Source organism: Babylonia areolata, chromosome 19, assembly GCF_041734735.1.
Source record: "Babylonia areolata isolate BAREFJ2019XMU chromosome 19, ASM4173473v1, whole genome shotgun sequence".
Lineage (NCBI taxonomy): Eukaryota > Metazoa > Mollusca > Gastropoda > Neogastropoda > Buccinidae > Babylonia > Babylonia areolata.
Genome location: NC_134894.1, coordinates 62,250,746 through 62,272,530, shown reverse-complemented (window position 1 = coordinate 62,272,530; position 21,785 = coordinate 62,250,746). Strand labels below are relative to the sequence as shown.

The following is a 21,785-nucleotide window of genomic DNA, read 5'->3' as shown; positions in this document are numbered from 1 at the left end:
CCTTGCTACATGGACAACAACAACAACAAGACACCTTGCTACATGGACAACAACAACAACAACACACCTTGCTACATGGACAACAACAACAACAAGACACCTTGCTACATGGACAACAACAACAACACACCTTGCTACATGGACAAAAACAACAACAACAAGACACCTTGCTACATGGACAACAACAACAACAACACACCTTGCTACATGGACAACAACAACAACAAGACACCTTGCTACATGGACAACAACAACAACACACCTTGCTACATGGACAACAACAACAACAAGACACCTTGCTACATGGACAACAACAACAACAACAAGACACCTTGCTACATGGACAACAACAACAACACACCTTGCTACATGGACAACAAGAACAACTCACCTCCCTACATCAACATCAAGAACAACAACCCCAAACTCAGCCTCCTACAGGTAAAACAGCAACAACAACACACCTTCCAACAATACTGCTGTTGTGTATGGGAGAGAGGGAGATGTCAATCTAACATGACTGCCGAATGTAAAAATACTATCCAATCAGAGCGAATTGGCGGCCATTTTGTTTTCGTGGTTCTTCAATGTCTGCCGCATTCGTGCGACTGGGTTGTTGTGGTGACTGTGATTGATACTTTGAGTGCAGGTATGAAAAATATTAATCTTTGCTCGAATCTCTTGAAAATTCTGTTCGTCCTTCGCATTAGTATGGTTTGGCGCACATTCTTACTGCGCGATTGCTATCATCATATCTAGTATTATCAAACGGGGTTCCTCCAGAGTCCAGTCCAGTATTCTGTAACCCTCTTTAGGAAAAACAACAACATACCTTCCTGTAGGTAATACTAGTACGGAATGGCTTGTCACACTGAATTAAAGGCACACACACACACACACACACACACACACACACACACACACACACACACTCCTTCAATACGCACACTGCAGCATTAAAAAGCAGGCAACAGACAGTGTGAGCAATTATAAAATATTACCAGAACAAACAAAAAGGTAGTAGTAAGGTGCGAAAGAGTTTCCAGCAACATTATTCCAGAGGCGAGTCTTATGAAAGAAGTCTTATGAAGAAGAATTTAAACCTTCTCAGAAGGGCAAGGATGGTAAACACTGAGATGATGAAAGTGAAGGAATGGCGAGACATACAGCTCATAGATGTTCTGGATTACTCGTCACAATGGAAAGAAATGGCGGATCAACACCCCCCTCCCCCGCGACCCCCCCTCCCCGCCACCCCCTCCCTCCCCCCCCGACCCCCACCCCCCCACACACCTGTCCTTCAGAAGGCCTAAGCTGATGACCAGAAGCACTGACAATACATGTTTTGATAGTCAGTCGTGTTCGACTATGACCATCAGAACATCAGAGGAGGTAACTACTGCCTTGACTATTTGGGCTAGAATTTGAAAATGGTGGAGAGTGTCTTGCCCAGGTTATATATCCCCACTCTCTCGGCCAAGAGGGTCTTAAGACAGACGGCGTTGGGATGGTTCCCAAAGGCCAACTAGCCCCCCAAGGCTGCAGCACTAAGAGCCAGTGCAATCTCTCCTCCTAGTTTGAGAGTCATAGTCCTTCAGAAAAGACTGAGCTGTAAATGACTTCCCATTGCAATGGAGAAACCACTGATAACACAGCTCTCACTCTGCTGTTGGCCCAACTGTAAACTACTGCAAAACAACAAATCAACAACTAACCAGCCCCTATTATCCTTTCTTATCAACTGATACCACTTTCTGGAAAGACCTTGAACTGAAGACGACAACTACTTCTACTACTGCTGCTGCTGCTGTCGTTGTTGCTCCTGCGACTGCTACTACTACCACTACTACTACTACTACTACTACTGCTGCTGCTGCTGCTGCTGCTTCTGCTGCTGTTGTTGTTGTTGCTGCTGCTACTACTGCAACTACCACTACTGCTACTGCTGCTGCGGCTCCTCCTCCTCCTATTGCTACCATGCCACTATCGCCACCTCCACGCCCCTGCTGCTACAACTACTACTACCACCCCAACCCCCACCACCCCCACCACCACTGACCCATCCAGACGCACGTCCGCCACGATGGCTGTCTGAGACTCCAGGCTGAGGACGTTGTCCGCCATGTTGCTCTCTGGGTTCTCCGCGGGGTCTGAGGGCGTGACCTTGACCTCGAAGGTGACCCGGCGGTTTTGCGGCTCCAGGGGCAGGGAGTCAGCCAGGAACTTGATGCGGACCTGCACGGCCTCGCTGTTCCCCAGAGGGGCCCAGCCCTCGCAGTGGAGGAGCGAGTCATGGCGGGCTTCACAGAGCATGCCCGTCGCTGTCCAGAAGTCCATGGGTCCGGTCAGATTGACGCTCAGCATCATGCCGAAAGACGTCTCCCCGCGGTTCAGCACGTTCAACACCAGCTCCACCTGACAGAGAGAGAGAAAGAGAGAGAGAGAGAGAGAGGAGGGGGGAGAGACAGACGGAGAGAATTATCCCTCGTGGTATAACCAGATTCATGTCCCATTCATACTTTACAGAACTTTGCTGCTCCTTGTAGATGTATGCATCAACGTAACTTCCATACTTGGCCAAAAACGTTCCTATTTGAACTAAAAAGAAAAATAAAAAAATGATGACATGACTTATCAATCAGTATGTCAGAAGTGGTACATAGTATATCTTTTTCTTTCTTTTTTTTCTACTCTCTTCTTTTGGTACATAGTATGTCTTTTTCTTTCTTTTTTTTCTACTCTCTTCTTTCCTTTTCTTGAGTGGCACTCTAAGTGCTAGTCTTTCAGATGAGTCTAAACCCAGACTCCGTGTCCAACACACACTTTATATATGTATATGTATATATGAATATCTCTCTCTCTCTCTCTCTCTCTCTCTCTCTCTCTCTCTCTCTCTCAATATATATATATGTATATATATATATATATATATGTGTGTGTGTGTGTGTGTGTGTGTGTGTGTGTGTGTGTGTGTGTCCCATATAATTAAAACCAATCACTTGTAAGGTTATCATTTCTTCACCGATCGTGCTAAACTTTGATGTGAAAGATGTTTGACGTTCAATGTCCCAGTGAATAAGTGAAACAGTTTTGTGTGATCGCTGTGCTTGTAAGACATCACAGAAAAAACAACAACATCATCCCTTTACATGAATGCTTGCGTAATAGTTCGTATCAGGCACAGCTAGAAATCTACAAAATCTCTTATGTGTTTATGGGTTTATCTTTTATGTGTGTAACTGAAACGCTTCGGAAATGGTATGGGTCGATAAGCAGAACTTGCCAAGACAATTCTTCAAGGCACAGTGCAGGGAAGGACAAAGAACCTGCCAAGAAAACCCTGCAAGGCACAGTGCATGAAAGGAGAAGGAGAGGCAGGAAGAAAAAAAAGAAAAAAAGAAATGGCAGGACAACATCCCACAATGGACAGGCCTGAGGCTGAGAGACGCCCTGAGAGAACCGAGGGGCAGAGAGGAATGGGGTTAGCTGGTTGCCAGGTCACCAATGCTGCCTTCACGGCCGTGAAACTACAGGACAGAAGAACACACCAGAACACAAATGTCAGCCAGTGGCAGGGGTACCTGAGTGGTTTCGTTGACGACGTTCAGCTGATAGTCGTCATTGGTCGGCACGTACATCACGTGCCCTGTCAGGACGAGGTCAGTCACGCACACCTGGTCCTGGCCGCACTGGTTCTTGAAGCGGAGCTGGAAACGAATGGAGAGCTGGTTAGTGAGGGTTCTCTGTGGAGAGCTGGTTAGTGTGGGTTGTCTTTTTGTTGACAGCTAGTTGGTGTGGGTTCTATGATTGTGGTGAGCTGGTTAGTGTTGGTTCTCTCATTGTGGAGAGCTGGTTAGTGTGGGTTCTCTGTGGAGAGCTGGTTAGTGTGGATTCTCTATGGAGAGCTGGTTAGTGTGGGTTCTCTGACTGTTGAGAGCTGGTAAGTGAAGCTTCTCTGTGGAGAGCTGGTTAGTGTGGGTTCTCTGTGGAGAGCTGGTTGTTGTGGGTTCTCAGAAAGCCCAAGCTCTAACCTGGTGAGTGACGGAGTCTGGCATGGACTGGTTCAGCATGGGAGCGATGCCAGGAAAAGCCGTGGTGTTGAGACTGAAGCGGGCCTCCAGCTGCACCGGTTTGAAGGGGTTGCGGTTGATCTGGTCCTGCCACACACAGACACCACAGTGGTCACAATCGGGGGGGGGGGGGGGGGGGGGGGGGGGGTCACAGGCCGCACGTGCGTACCGCTTGCACGTCACGCTTTGCTTGCATTTGAAGTATGTTTATCATCGGTTACATACAACGTACATACAAGATAAAGGTAAAGATATGGATGGAGATAAGAGACTGGAAATTATTTTTTTTTTAAATTGATAGTTGGGGCATGCATGTGTTGATGAGCACCACACACACACACACACACACACACACACACACACACAAGGTACAGGATGACCAGGTAAGGCTGACACATACAAAGGTAAAGTACTTGTGTCAGGATGACCAGGTAAGGCTGACACACACAAAGGTAAAGTACCTGTGTCAGGATGACCAGATAAGGCTGACACACACAAAGGTAAAGTACCTGTGTGCTGACCAGGTAAGGCTGACACACACAAAGGTAAAGTACCTGTGTCAGGATGACCAGATAAGGCTGACACACACAAAGGTAAAGTACCTGTGTCAGGATGACCAGATAAGGCTGACACACACAAAGGTAAAGTACCTGTGTGCTGACCAGGTAAGGCTGACACACACCTGTTTGAGGACGGCTAGGTATTGCTGACACAGCGGAGAGGTACGGGTGACGGTGAGGGGCAGGTGCAGGGAGGTGGTGGTGGTTCCATCCTCAGGGTTGTACAGCCGGACACGTCGGGACCCGTCCGTGTTGATCAGCTTGTCCACTTCCAGGTGTACGTCGAAACCTGCAGCCAAAGAGTGTTGTGACAGAAACGGTACTGAAAGCAGCAGCACGATGAGTGTAACCCGAGGACTGTCAGAAGTCTCAATGCAAACTCTATTTATTTCAATCAAGTAGTTAAAAATACACAGTAGTATAAAATACAAAGTAGATCATAAGAATACGTATCTAAAGATCACAGTCCTCATTCTTTGGCCCTTTCTACAGTTGTAGCACTGGTTATTCAAGATTTTGGAATAAGAATTTATATTAGCTTAGTCCTTTTGCAAATGCTATTCAAAATTACGAAATACATACATAATGTTAAACATCCCACTTATGAAATCTTTACTTCATCTTCTGCAACACACATTTATACTACCAAAACCATTTGACCACCTGGCAAGGAATAAACAACCACATCGTCAGAAGTCTCAATGCAAACTGACGGGTCTGTCTCATGATCTCACGCGTACAGTTTTTCTGAATTTCTATCACACTGCATTTAATGTACTCTCTCAGCATACTTCCCGTGCAATGTCCAGCCAGAGCAAAGTTCATGTCACTACATGAACAGTTACCTCCTCCTTTTCCTCCTCCTTTTCCTCCTCTTCCTCCTCCTCCTCCTCCTTCTTCTTCTTCTTCTCCTCCTCCTAAGTCATTTTGGTCCATTACACAAAACGAGACAATAATCAAAACCAATGCCCGACTTTCCATAACTAGGTCATAGTAATCAATAGCAATTATAGAATAAATCACCCATACGAAAAAAAAAGGCATGCAACTTTTCCTTAGTAGTAGTAGTAGTAGTAGCAGCAGTAGTAGTGATACTTATACAGCACATATCTTCGACATGTCTTCGGTCTGCAACAAAACTCAGAGCGTTTCGCAAAGTCATTTGCACCACAAATTGCCCACCTGGATGGAGTCGATTGACAGCTCTTCAGGATATCATCGCATTGTTCGTATACTGTGTCATTTAGTCACACACACACACACACACACACACACACACACACACACACACACACACACACACACACACACACACACAGATGTTTTCACATAAAGAGAAGGAGGAAGACAAAGAACATAAGATTTCTGACGACAAAAGCAACAGGCCGGGCCATTCAGACACTCACTGGACTATCGGATGGGGTCTTTGTGGGGCGGGAGAGGGGAGAGGGGGAGGAGGAAGGGGTGAGTGGGGGAGGGGGAGGGGGAGAGCGGGGAGGGGGATGGCAGGGGGGGGGTGTGGGGGTGGGGGGTCTGAAAGTGATGATTGCATCGGCCTTCACATTTCAGCAAACATTTCGTCCAAGAAGAACCCAGCTACACAGGTTAAAGGCAAACATTTCATCGTGCAGATTTAAACATAACCAAGTACTGGACTGAAGAAGGGCATTGTTGACTGAAATACATAAGGGATAGATCGATAGATCGATAGACAGACAGACAGACAGATTGATAGAATTATTTACATCACTACACTACACTACAGCACAATTGGCTCACATGGTGGTGGTGGTGGTGGTGTGTCCATCGAGATCGATGATGACCATCGTTGTCATCCAGCTGGGGGATGGGGGGAGGATGCTCATGAATCTATCTGAGTGCGCAGATGGCTGAATAGTCCAATCTGCGCACGAAATGTTCGCTGACAGTTGGGGCAGACAAAGACAGGCATACCATTGTTAGGGAGCTTGTTTGCCCGTGACTTTCTGGCCTGCCTCTTCTGAACAGCTGCAGCAGTCCTGTTGGCCTCGCACAACTTGGCGCCTTTGTGCACAGCAGCGCGCCATTTGTCACGGTCCACTGCAGATTCCTCCCAGGAGTCAGGGTTGATATCAAACGCTTTCAGAGAGACTTTCAGAGTATCTCTGAAGTGCTTCTTCTGACCTCCGTGTGATCTCTTCCCTTTTTGCAGCTCGCCATAGAAGAGCCTTTTGGGCAGCCGATGGTCTGGCATGCGAAGCTGGGACTGCATCAGGATGGTAAAGATGCTGGGAAGGGTGGCTTTTGCGAGCACCTCTGTGTCTGGGGTCCTGTCATGCCACTTGATGTTCAGTAGCTTCCTGAGGCATGTTGTGTGGAAGTGGTTCAGCTTCTTGGCATGTCGTTGGTACACTGTCCAAGTTTCGCAGGCGTACAGTAGTGTGGGGAGAACTACTGCTCTGTAGACCTTTAGCTTGGTCTCAAGACTAATGGCTCACATACACTACACAACACAACACAACACAACACAACACAACACAACACAACACAACACAACACTACACTACACTACACTACACTACACTACAATACACTAATTAATTGATTAATCAATGAAAAAAAACCACAACAGTGCTCACTGAGAGAGCGGAATTTGGCCTTGGCGGACTGGGTGAGCCCTGCAGCGCTGTATGTGAACTTGAGGCACAAGGTCACGTTGACGCAACCGGTTTCCGTTCTGCTGAGCACGGACGGACACAGCCGATTGGTCTTCTCCACGGGATTGGGCGTGGCCTCCACGCTGCCATGCGCATTGACAATCAGTCTTGTCTTGAGGAACACGACAGCAGAGCTGGTTGGAGCCCCAACCGCGAAGTCTGGTTGGCACAGAGAGTGTGGAACGAGTGAATGGATGACGATGAGTGAAGGAAGGAAGGGAGGAAGGAAGGAAAGAATGAACAATAAATGACTGAATGCTGCGATACCCCCGAAAACGGAGTATGGCTGCCTACATGGCTGGGTTAAAAAAAAACTAGTCATGCACGGAAAAGCCCACTCGTGTACATTCGGGTGAACGTGGGAGTTGCAGCCCACGAGCGAAGAAGAAGAAGAAGAAGAAGAAGAAGAAGAAGAAGAAGAAGAAGAAGAAGAAGAAGAAGATGATGATGATGATGATGATGATGATGATAAAGAAGAAGAAGAAGAAGAATATGATGATGATGATGATGATGACGATGATGATGATGATGATGGACGAGGAGGAGGAGGAGGAGGAGGAGGAGGAGGAGGAGAAGAAGAAGAAGAAGAAGAAGAAGAAGAAGAAGAAGAAGAAGAAGAAGAAGAAGAAGAAGAAGAAGAAGAAGAAGATGATGATGATGATGATGATGATGATAAAGAAGAATTGAATGCTGCATGAATGAATGATGAATGAATGAATGCTCAGACTGAAGAAAGGATGGAAGGAGGGAATAATGAAGGAGTAAATCAACGAATGAATGAATGAATAAGGAAGAAAGGGAACAACAATAATGAACGATTTATAATGACTGAACAAACTAATGATCCAGTGAATAATAACATGTGAACGAACGAATGACTAACTGACTAAAATTAATCAATGATAATTGTGAAACAATAAATGGTTAAGTGCAAAATAGTGAAAAAAGGAAAAAAAGCCATCTAAAAGGATTGATTTTTCAAAGAACGAATTTTAAACACACCCACCCACCACACGCAGACACAGACACAGACAGACACAGATACAGAGAGACACAGACAGACACACAGACACACACACACACACACACACACACACACACACACACACACACACACTGACCTGGATAGCCGTAGTCACTGAGATGGGAGGTAGGCTTGGCAATGTGTGTCCCGAAAGAAGCCAGGGGCGGAGTGAAGCCCTTGCCTCGGATCTTCTGGGAGAACTTGTTGGCAGGGCCGTCACGTGACCCCAGGTACACGTACACTACCCCCGCACCCCCCTCCTCCATGGGGGCCCCCACTGCGATGTCTGGCAGACAGGACAGGACAGGTAGTAGGGTGGGACAGTAGGACAGGCAGTAGGGGTGGGACAGTAGGACAGGCAGTAGGGGTGGGACAGTAGGACAGGCAGTAGGGTGGGACAGTAGGACAGGCAGTAGGGGTGGGACAGTAGGACAGGCAGTAGGGGTGGGACAGTAGAGACAGTAGGACAGGCAGTAGGGATGGGACAGTAGGACAGGCAGTAGGGGTGGGACAGTAGGACAGGCAGTAGGGGTGGGACAGTAGGACAGGCAGTAGGGGGGGCAGACTTCAGAACAACACTCGCTTCTCTTCCACCCGTCCATCCAGTTAGTTCCCTTGCACCCGTTTTCCCGCTTCCAGCTTCCGCTGTCCCTGGCGTCCCCTGTCCTACTGTCCCACCCCTACTGCCTGTCCTACTGTCCCACCCCTACTGCCTGTCCTACTGTCCCACCCCTACTGTCCCACCCCTACTGCCTGTCCTCCAACCCCTACTGCCTGTCCTACTGTCCAACCCCTACTGTCCCACCCCTAATACCTGTCCTACTGTCCAACCCCTACTGCCTGTCCTACTGTCCAACCCCTACTGTCCCACTCCTACTGCCTGTCCTACTGTCCCACCCCTACTACCTGTCCTACTGTCCAACCCCTACTGTCCAACCCCTACTGCCTGTCCTACTGTCCAACCCCTACTGCCTGTCCTACTGTCCAACCCCTACTGTCCCACTCCTACTGCCTGTCCTACTGTCCAACCCCTACTGCCTGTCCTACTGTCCAACCCCTACTGTCCCACTCCTACTGCCTGTCCTACTGTCCAACCCCTACTGCCTGTCCTACTGTCCAACCCCTACTGTCCCACTCCTACTGCCTGTCCTACTGTCCAACCCCTACTGCCTGTCCTACTGTCCAACCCCTACTGTCCCACTCCTACTGCCTGTCCTACTGTCCAACCCCTACTGCCTGTCCTACTGTCCCACCCCTACTGCCTGTCCTCCAACCCCTACTGCCTGTCCTACTGATGTACTGATGTACATTTATGGAGACTAGACAGGAAAGCCGTTTACCATTGATGGAGACTAGACAGGAAAGCCGTTTACCATTGATGGAGACTAGGAAGGAAAGCCATTTACCATTGATGGAGACTGGACAGGAAAGCACTTCACCATTAATGGAGACTAGACAGGAAAGCCATTTTCCAATGATGGCGACTAGACAACTAGACAGGAAAGCCGTTTACCATTGATGGAGACTAGGAAGGAAAGCCGTTTACCATTGATGGAGACTGGACAGGAAAGCACTTCACCATTAATGGAGACTAGACAGGAAAGCCATTTTCCAATGATGGCGACTAGACAACTAGACAGGAAAGCCGTTTACCATTGATGGAGACTAGGAAGGAAAGCCGTTTACCATTGATGGAGACTGGACAGGAAAGCACTTCACCATTAATGGAGACTAGACAGGAAAGCCATTTTCCAATGATGGCGACTAGACGACTAGACAGGAAAGCCGTTTACCATTGATGGAGACTAGGAAGGAAAGCCGTTTACCATTGATGGAGACTAGACAGGAAAGCCGTTTACCACTGACACAGACTAGACAGGAAAGCCGTTTACCATTTATGGAGACTAGACAGGAAAGCCGTTTACCATTGATGGAGACTAGACAGGAAAGCCGTTTACCACTGACACAGACTAGACAGGAAAGCCGTTTACCATTTATGGAGACTAGACAGGACAGGAAAGCCGTTTACCATTGATGGAGACTAGACAGGAAAGCCGTTTACCACTGACACAGACTAGACAGGAAAGCTGTTTACCACTGACACAGACTAGACAGGAAAGCCGTTTACCATTGATGGAGACTAGGAAGGAAAGCCATTTACCATTAATGGAGACTGGACAGGAAAGCACTTCACCATTAATGGAGACTAGACAGGAAAGCCATTTTCCAATGATGGCGACTAGACGACTAGACAGGAAAGCCGTTTACCATTGATGGAGTCCCTGTTGATGTCCCCAATACTGCTGATGGCAGATCCGAAGCGGGAGAATTTGAGGCCAGCGCCGTTCAGGGCGGTTCCTTCTCGGAAATTTTCCTGCAATGAGGGACAATCGTGTTGAGTGTTGAAGGTGTTCGGAGCGCACTCAAACTATCTGTGGCACAGAATGTAAAGTGTTCAGATGGCACTCAAACTATCTGTGGCACATACTGTAAAGTGTTCAGAAGGCACTCAAACTATCTGTGGCACATACTGTAAAGTGTTCAGAAGGCACTCAAACTATCTGTGGCACATACTGTAAAGTGTTCAGAAGGCACTCAAACTATCTGTGGCACATACTGTAAAGTGTTCAGAAGGCACTCAAACTATCTGTGGCACAGAATGTAAAGTGTTCAGATGGCACGCAAATTGTGGCACATGCTGTAACGTGTTCAGAAGGCACTCAAACTACCTGTGGCACAGAATGTAAAGTGTTCAGAAGGCACTCAAACTATCTGTGGCACAGAATGTAAAGTGTTCAGAAGGCACTCAAACTATCTGTGCCATATACTGTGAAGTGTTCAGAAGGCACCGAAACTATATGTGGCACATACTGTAAAGTGTTCAGAAGGCACTCAAACTATATGTGGCACATACTGTAAAGTGTTCAGAAGGCACTCAAACTATCTGTGGCACATACTGTAAAGTGTTCAGAAGGCACTCAAACTATCTGTGGCACATACTGTAAAGTGTTCAGAAGGCACTGAAACTATCTGTGGCACATACTGTAAAGTGTTCAGAAGGCACTCAAACTATCTGTGGCACATACTGTAAAGTGTTCAGAAGGCACTCAAACTACCTGTGGCACATACTGTAAAGTGTTCAAAGGGCACTCAAACTATCTGGCGCATAATGTAAGGTGTTAAGAAGGCACTCAAAACTATCTGTGGCGCATACTGTAAAGTGTTCAGAAGGCACTCAAACTACCTGTGGCACATACTGTAAAGTGTTCAGAGGGCACTCAAACTATCTGTGGCACATACTGTAAAGTGTTCAGAAGGCACTCAAACTATCTGTGGCACATACTGTAAAGTGTTAAGAAGGCACTCAAAACTATCTGTGCCACATACTGTAAAGTGTTCAGGAGGCACTCAAAACTATCTGTGCCACATACTGTAAAGTGTTCAGAAGGCACTTAAACTATCTGTGGCACATACTGTAAAGTCTTAAGAAGGCACTCAAAACTATCTGTGCCACATACTGTAAAGTGTTCAGAAGGCACTCAAACTATCTGTGGCACATAAGTAAAGTGTTAAGAAGGCACTCAAACTATCTGTGGTACATACTGTAAAGTGTTCCGAAGGCACTCAAACTATCTGTGGCACATACTGTAAAGTGTTCAGAAGGCACTCAAACTATCTGTGGCACATACTGTAAAGTGTTCAGAAGGCACTCAAACTACCTGTGGCACATACTGTAAAGTGCTCAGAGGGCACTCAAACTATCTGGCACATACTGTAAAGTGTTAAGAAGGCACTCAAACTATCTGTGGCACATACTGTAAAGTGTTAAGAAGGCACTCAAAACTATCTGTGCCACATACTGTAAAGTGTTCAGGAGGCACTCAAAACTATCTGTGCCACATACTGTAAAGTGTTCAGAAGGCACTTAAACTATCTGTGGCACATACTGTAAAGTCTTAAGAAGGCACTCAAAACTATCTGTGCCACATACTGTAAAGTGTTCAGAAGGCACTCAAACTATCTGTGGCACATAAGTAAAGTGTTAAGAAGGCACTCAAACTATCTGTGGTACATACTGTAAAGTGTTCAGAAGGCACTCAAACTATCTGTGGCACATACTGTAAAGTGTTCAGAAGGCACTCAAACTATCTGTGGCACATACTGTAAAGTGTTCAGAAGGCACTCAAACTACCTGTGGCACAGAATGTAAAGTGTTCAGAAGGCACTCAAACTATCTGTGGCACAGAATGTAAAGTGTTAAGAAGACACTCAAACTAGTTATCTGTGGCACATACTGTAAAGTGTTCAGAAGGCACTCAGACTACCTGTGGCACAGATTATAAGGTGTTCAGACACAGACACAGACACAGACACAGACACGGACACGGACACACTCACAGACACACACAGACACGGACACACAGACACACACAGACACACAGACACACACACACAGACATAGACACAGACACACACAGACACACACACACACACACACACACACACACACACACACACACACACACACACACACACACTGACCTGGCCTGACCGAACCTCTCCCTGACTGATGTAGACCAACACCCGGCCCTGGTCGTAGTAGCTGGTAGTGTTGGTGAAGAGGGTGAAGGTGGGGGCCCCCACCAGCAGGTCCGCCCACCCGTCCCCCGTCACATCCACCGCGCACAGCACTGACCCGAAGGACGAGTACTCCTGACACCCGTGTACACATCATCATCACCATCATTCAGTACTCCTGACACCCGTGTACACATCATCATCATCATCATTCAGTACTCCTGACACCCGTGTACACATCATCATCATCATCATCATCATCATCATTCAGTACTCCTGACACCCGTGTACACATCATCATCATCATCATCATCATCATCATCATTCAGTACTCCTAACACCCGTGTACACATCATCATCATCATCATTCAGTACTCCTGACACCCGTGTACACATCATCATCATCATCATCATCATCATCATCATCATTCAGTACTCCTGACACCCGTGTACACATCATCATCATCATCATTCAGTACTCCTGACACCCGTGTACACATCATCATCATCATCATTCAGTACTCCTGACACCCGTGTACACATCATCATCATCATCATCATCATCATCATTCAGTACTCCTGACACCCGTGTACACATCATCATCATCATCATTCAGTACTCCTGACACCCATGTACACATCATCATCACCATCATCATCATCATCATCATCATTCAGTACTCCTGACACCCGTGTACACATCATCATCATCATCATTCAGTATTCCTGATACCCGTGTACACATCATCATCATCATCACCATCATTCAGTACTCCTGATACCCGTGTACACATCATCATCATCATCACCATCATTCAGTACTCCTGATACCCGTGTACACATCATCATCATCATCACCATCATTCAGTACTCCTGATACCCGTGTACACATCATCATCATCATCATCATCATTCAGTACTCCTGATACCCGTGTACACATCATCATCATCATCATCATCATCATCATTCAGTACTCCTGACACCCGTGTACACATCATCATCATCATCATTCAGTACACCTGACAACCGAATACACACACCTCATCATCACATAATAACATTCATTTTGAACAAGGGCATGCACGTGTGGTAACAGGATAAGGGTTTGAAACAGAAAGGGAATCAAAATATCATTTTTCAGGGTCAGGACTGCACAGGAAAACAAAAACAAGATCAGGCTGAAATTCCCACAGCAGTATTCTCCCATCGGGGCAGTGAATACATGCCCACTGTGTCTAGCAGTCGGCACAGAGAGGAAGGCGAGGCCCAGTCCTCTCTTTTGGCCACTTTAAATAACCTTCCCTGACCTAAGTCAGGTACCATTCACACCTGGTGAAGTGAGGAAGTCAGGTACCATTCACACCTGGGTGAAGTGAGGAAGTCAGGTACCATTGACACCTGGGTGACGTGAAGAAGTCAGGTACCATTCACACCTGGGTGAAGTGAGGAAGTCAGGTACCATTCACACCTGGGTGAAGTGAGGAAGTCAGGTACCATTGACACCTGGGTGAAGTGAGGAAGTCAGGTACCATTCACACCTGGGTGAAGTGAGAAAGTCAGGTACCATTCACACCTGGTGAAGTGAGGAAGTCAGGTACCATTCACACCTGGGTGAACTGAGGAAGTCAGGTACCATTCACACCTGGGTGAAGTGAGGAAGTCAGGCAGACATTCACACCTGTGTGAAGTGAGGAAGTCAGGTACCATTGACACCTGGGTGAAGTGAGGAAGTCAGGTACCATTGACACCTGGGTGAAGTTAGGAAGTCAGGTACCATTCACACCTGGGTGAAGTGAGGAAGTCAGGTACCATTCACACCTGGGTGAAGTGAGGACGTCAGGTACCATTCACACCTGGTGAAGTGAGGACGTCAGGTACCATTCACACCTGGTGAAGTGAGGAAGTCAGGTACCATTGACACCTGGGTGAAGTGAGGAAGTCAGGTACCATTCACACCTGGGTGAAGTGAGGACGTCAGGTACCATTCACACCTGGTGAAGTGAGGACGTCAGGTACCATTCACACCTGGTGAAGTGAGGAAGTCAGGTACCATTCACACCTGGGTGAAGTGAGGAAGTCAGGTACCATTGACACCTGGGTGAAGTGAGGAAGTCAGGTACCATTCACACCTGGTGAAGTGAGGACGTCAGGTACCATTCACACCTGGTGAAGTGAGGAAGTCAGGTACCATTCACACCTGGGTGAAGTGAGGAAGTCAGGTACCATTGACACCTGGGTGAAGTGAGGAAGTCAGGTACCATTCACACCTGGTGAAGTGAGGAAGTCAGCTACCATTGACACCTGGGTGAAGTGAGGAAGTCAGGTACCATTGACACCTGGGTGAAGTGAGGAAGTCAGGTACCATTCACACCTGGGTGAAGTGAGGAAGTCAGGTACCATTGACACCTGGGTGAAGTGAGGAAGTCAGGTACCATTCACAACTGGGTGAAGTGAGGAAGTCAGGTACCATTCACACCTGGGTGAAGTGAGGAAGTCAGGTACCATTGACACCTGGGTGAAGTGAGGAAGTCAGGTACCATTCACACCTGGGTGAAGTGAGGAAGTCAGGTACCATTCGCACCTGGGTGAAGTGAGGAAGTCAGGTACCATTCACACCTGGGTGAAGTGAGGAAGTCAGGTACCATTCGCACCTGGGTGAAGTGAGGAAGTCAGGTACCATTGACACCTGGGTGAAGTGAGGAAGTCAGGTACCATTGACACCTGGGTGAAGTGAGGAAGTCAGGTACCATTCACACCTGGGTGGAGTGAGGAATCTGGGAGCAAAGTGTCCTTCCCTGAGAACACAACACTATGCTCAGAAAAAGGGCTCGAACTTAGACCACTGGTGAACAAAAGGATCTCCAAGTCCAGCGCCAAACTGATTCTGCCAGGATACCCCCCGCGCGTGCATCAACATCACCATCAACATCAACATCAACAAAGCAACAACAGAAATACCACAGGTGATGAGCAAGCTGTTGCAGCGCTGTGTGAAGGGCGGGGGAAGAGGGGGGGGGGGAGACTGACGGACAGAAAGCAAGTTGTTGTGATGCCGGAGATATTGAGAGACCTGCTGGAGAACAATCTTTTCTGTGGTCTTTTCTCCGTTGCGACTGGACAGAGGGAGAGAGGGAGGGGGGGGGGGTGTTGGAGGGTGGTGTGTGTGGTGAGACCACCACCTCAAGGTCAAGTGGAGGAGGAGAAGAGGAGTAACTCTTCTGGTCCCTATAATAAAATAATAAAAAGAAAATTCCGGAACAAGAAACCTGTGGACACTCAGTTCCTGGTCATGCACTTTCCCACCGGGCCCCCGCTCAGTCAGAGTATGTGCGATGAATATGTGTGAAAAGAATGTATGAACGAACGAATGAACGAACGAATGAATGAATGAACCCCACTGCACTGAGGTAAATTTCTTGTGTGCTGCATAACTTTTTTTTTTCTCCAGCCCGTGGCCGGCTGTTACCCAGAGCCAGCAATATCATCATCACCCCCACCACCATTCATTACCACGGAACTATAGGAAACAAGAATGCCCCAGCTTGTAGGGTAGCTGAGAGAGCAGTGTATGGTGCCACCTACCTGTTTTCCTTTCATTGACATCAGAGGTCTGAAGTTCGTCCCGCTCAGGTACTCCAGCAGGTAGACCTGGGCAGCGAAAGGAAGGCCGTTTAATCCAGGTAGCTATGCGCCTTACATTTCCACACACAGAGATCACCTTTCGTGATCAGTTTGGCTGCGTGCGTGCGTGCGTGCGTGTGTGTGTGTGTGTATGTGTATGTGAGAGAGAGAGAGTGTGCGAGTGGGGGGGGGAGGGGAGGGTGTGTGTGTGGGGGGGTCCGTCAGAAAGTGAGAGGGGGAGTCCGCCAGAAAGTGAGGGAAGGAGTGAGGAAAGTCCGCCAGAAAGTGAGAGGGGGAGTCCGCCAGAAAGTGAGAGGGGAAAGTGAGGAAAGACCGTCAGAAAGTGAGAGGGGAAAGTGAGGAAAGTCCGTCAGAAAGTGAGAGGGGAAAGTCCGTCAGAAAGTGAGAGTGGAAAGTCCGCCAGAAAGTGAGACAGGAGCGAGACAGCACCTTGCCCTGGACCTGCCGGTTGGAGACCGCGAAGCAGAAACGCTTGGGTCCACAGAAGTTCCCCACCGCCACTGCGTAACCTGGGACACATAAGTCACAGTGCTGTCTGTCTGTCTGTCTGTCTGTCTCTCTCTCTCTCTCTCTCTCTCTCTCTCTCTCCCGCCCCCCCCCTCTCTCTCTTTCGTTTTCATATACTACACACAAGCATACACATAGTATGAGCAGACACACGTACACACGCACATACACACACGTACCTACGCGCGCGCGCGCACATTCACACACTAACACACACACACACACAAACACACACACACACACACACACACACACACACACACACACACACACACACACGCACGCACGCACGCACGCACGCACGCACCGAGGACCACGTAGGGGTCGGGGTCCAGAATGTTGGTCATCAGGGTGAAGTTGAGGAACTTGGTGTCCAGAACCACCACGCCCCCTGGTCAACAGCGTCATCGTCATCATCATCGTCATCATCATCGTCATCATCATCGTCATCATCATCGTCATCATCATCGTCGTCGTCGTCATCATCGTCATCATCATCGTCGTCGTCGTCATCATCGTCATCATCATCGTCATCATCATCGTCACCATCATCGTCATCATCATCGTCATCATCATCGTCGTCATCGTCATCATCATCATCGTCATCATCATCGTCGTCATCAGCATCGTCATCATCATCGTCGTCGTCATCATCGTCATCATCATCATTATCGTTATCGTCATCATCACTATCATTGCCATCATCATCGCCATCACCATCGTTACCATCATCATCGTCATCTTTATTGTCACTGACATCAGCAGCAGAATCACCATCGTCACCATCATCACCCTCATTGTCACCATCATCGCCATCACCATCATCATCATCGTTATCACCACCATTACCATCGCCATCATCATCATCGTTATCACCATCATCACCACCTTCATCATCATCATCATCACCATCATCGTTATCATCATCATCATCATCGTCGTCATGGCCATCGTCATCATCATCACATTCGTCGTCACCATCATCACGATGATATTTATAACACCTACCCTCCGTCGAAGACCAAACTCAAAACACGGCGTCATTTGCACAACAGGCTGACTGCTAATTAGGTTTCAGTCGCGCACACATTTTCTCATACAGACACGTAACATTTTACGTGTATTTCCAGTTTGTTCATTTACCCCGTCATGTAGGCAGCCACACTCCGTTTTCGAGGTTTAGCATGCCGGGCATGTTCTTCTTTCCAAATCCACCGAGCTTTGACATGAATTACAGTATTTTCTGCATGTGTATGCACAAGAAGGGGGTTCATGCTCTGGAAGGTCTTCATATATGTTGATGTGGGAGATCGGAAAAAAAACGTCTACCCTTTTTACCCACCAGACGCCATTACCGACCCTTGGATTGAAAGTCCAACGCTTTAACCACTCGGATATTGAGGCCATCATCATCATCATCATCATCACAACCACCACCACCACCACCACCACCACCACCACCACCATCATCATCATCATCATCATCATCATCACAACCACCACTACCACCACCACCACCACCACCACCACCATCATCATCATCATCATCATCATCATCATCATCATCATCATCATCATCATCATCATCATCATCATCATCATCATCATCATCTTCATCTTATCCTCCTCTCTCCTCATCATCATTGACGCTATCATCAGCAGAACCAGCATCATCGTCACCATCATCAACATGGTCGTCGCTATCGTCGACGTTTGTCATTGTCATGAAAATGATTGTTGTCGTCGACGTGTGTGTGTGTGTGTGTGTGTGTGTGTGTGTGTGTGTGTGTGTGTGTGTGTGTGTGTGTGTGTGTGTGTGAGAGAGAGAGAGAGAGAGAGAGAGAGAGAGAGAGAGAGCAAGAAACGGAGAGACATGTACCTCTTGCTACGCTAAAACCTGGGGCACCAATAACAACTCTTCCGTCCTGCAACAAGCAATGAATCTTAATTAAAATTAGCAGCGAGTCATACATAGCAAATAACTCAGATGAATGGGCTGCATACATACCCCATACACGAGTAAGTGCACAGAAACACGTGCACGCCCAAACACACACACACACACACACACACACACACACACACACACACACACACACACACCAACAACAACAACAACAACAGAACCTCCATACCCCATTTCCGTCAGCAGAGAAGCCGAACTGAGCTCTGCCGTAGAGCATCTGTTTACTGGTACCTCCACCCAGCTGCAGCTCAGAGAGGTACTTGGTTTTATCCCGGTATGGGGTTAGGCCGGGGTTGCCCTCTGAAGGAAGGATTTGGCAGCGCCCGATGTCGAAGTCATAGCCGATGTGGAACCACCGGAGGTCCGACCACAATGGGCCACACGTCTGTAGCACACACACACACACACACACACACACACACACACACACACACACACATTTAGACACACACACACACACACACACACATACACACACACATACACACGCACACACACACACACACATGCACACACACACACGCACATACACATACATAATAAACACATACACACATACACACGCACACACATAATTATACATGCACACACATGCGCGCGTTCACGCACGCACACACACACACACACACACACACACACACACACACGCACATACACACTAATCGCGCTCATGCGCGCAACACAATACAAATACTACACCACACACAAAAACACAACACATTACAACACAAACACAACATTTCAACACACCACACCACCAAAAAAAAAAAAAAAAAAAAATCAGCACAGCACAACACATCACTACAGCACACACCGTGCCTCAACACCATACAACACAACACAAAGACCACATGATGGATACCACAACACACAAACACAACACAACACACTCAACACAAACACAACACCACACAACAAAACACAACGCAAACACCACATGGACACCACAACACACAAACACAACACAACACACTCAACACAAACACAACACCACATAGCACAACAAAGCCAACGCCGGCAAACACCACACAACACAATAAAAAAACAAACATCGCAAACACCACACATCACAAACGCAACACCACACAACAAAACACAACACAAACACCGCACAAGACCAACACAATAAAAGCACAACACAAACACCACACCACACAAACTCAACACAACACAACACCAGACAAACACAACAACAACAATAAATCAAACACACCACACAACAGAAATATAAACACCACACATACACAACACCAAACAACACAACAGAACCAAAACACAACGCAAACACTACAACACAAACGCCACACGACACAACTCAAACACAACACCACACACACACAAAAACAACAACGCAGATACCACACAACACAACACAAATAGAACACAAACACCACACAACAAAAACACGATGCAAACACCACACAGCACAAACACGACACAACACAAATCATTTGCCAACACCATACAACACAAACATGATACCATACAACATAAACACAACGCAAACACCACACAAACACAATTATACAAAAACGCAACAACACAACACAACAAAAACACAAATACTAACAGCACACAACACCACATAAACACAGCACAACTCAACAAAAACACAACACAACAAAATCGCAGATACAAGCAGCACACAATACCACACAACTCAACAAAAACACAACACAACAAAAACACAAACAGCACACACTACACAACTCAACAAAAACACAACACAACACAATACTAAACACAAATACAAACACCACACAACACCACACAAACACAACTATACAAAAACGCAACACAACAAAAACACAAATACTAACAGCACACAACACCACACAAACACAACTCAACAAAAACGCAACACAACAAAAACACAAATACTAACAGCACACAACACCACACAAACACAGCACAACTCAACAAAAACACAACACAACAAAAACACAAATACAAACAGCGCACAACACCACACCGCTCAACAAAAACACAACACAACACAACACTAAACACAAATACAAACCTCACACAACACCACACAGCTGAACAAAAACACAGCACAACACAACAAAAACGCAAATACAAACAGCGCACAACACCACACAACAGACACACCACACACCACCACAGCACGAACACCACAGCACAACACAACACACACCACCACACAAACACAGCACGAACACCACAGCACAACACACCACACACCCCCACACAAACACACCACCACAGCACAACACAACACACACCACCACACAAACACAGCACGAACACCACAGCACAACACACCACACACCACCACACAAACACAGCACGAACACCACAGCACAACACACCACACAACACAACACACACCACCACACAAACACAGCACGAACACCACAGCACAACACACCACACACCCCCACACAAACACAGCACGAACACCACAGCACAACACACCACACACCACCACACAAACACAGCACGAACACCACACCACAACACACCACACACCACCACACAAACACAGCACGAACACCACAGCACAACACACCACACACCCCCACACAAACACAGCACGAACACCACAGCACAACACACCACACACCACCACACAAACACAGCACGAACACCACAGCACAACACACCACACACCACCACACAAACACAGCACGAACACCACAGCACAACACACCACACACCACCACACAAACACAGCACGAACACCACAGCACAACACAACACACACCACCACACAAACA

At 47.3% G+C, this 21,785-nt stretch overlaps 1 protein-coding gene across 2 annotated transcripts in view; it reads right to left on the bottom strand.

Moving 5' to 3' along the window:
- Nucleotides 1–21,785, bottom strand: part of LOC143293909 (integrin alpha-IIb-like) — a 48,347-nt gene that overhangs the window by 10,907 nt on the left and 15,655 nt on the right. For both annotated transcript variants that reach the window (XM_076605267.1, XM_076605268.1), the window contains exons 5-17: nucleotides 19,214–19,429; nucleotides 18,958–19,003; nucleotides 17,386–17,469; nucleotides 17,001–17,080; nucleotides 16,512–16,577; nucleotides 12,893–13,063; nucleotides 10,619–10,724; nucleotides 8,448–8,636; nucleotides 7,249–7,485; nucleotides 4,753–4,919; nucleotides 4,032–4,157; nucleotides 3,582–3,707; nucleotides 2,060–2,415 (exon numbers count right to left, since the gene is read on the bottom strand). In XM_076605267.1, the coding sequence (XP_076461382.1) occupies nucleotides 2,060–2,415; nucleotides 3,582–3,707; nucleotides 4,032–4,157; nucleotides 4,753–4,919; nucleotides 7,249–7,485; nucleotides 8,448–8,636; nucleotides 10,619–10,724; nucleotides 12,893–13,063; nucleotides 16,512–16,577; nucleotides 17,001–17,080; nucleotides 17,386–17,469; nucleotides 18,958–19,003; nucleotides 19,214–19,429 (1,970 nt within the window). The remainder of the gene's footprint in view (nucleotides 1–2,059; nucleotides 2,416–3,581; nucleotides 3,708–4,031; nucleotides 4,158–4,752; nucleotides 4,920–7,248; nucleotides 7,486–8,447; nucleotides 8,637–10,618; nucleotides 10,725–12,892; nucleotides 13,064–16,511; nucleotides 16,578–17,000; nucleotides 17,081–17,385; nucleotides 17,470–18,957; nucleotides 19,004–19,213; nucleotides 19,430–21,785) is intronic.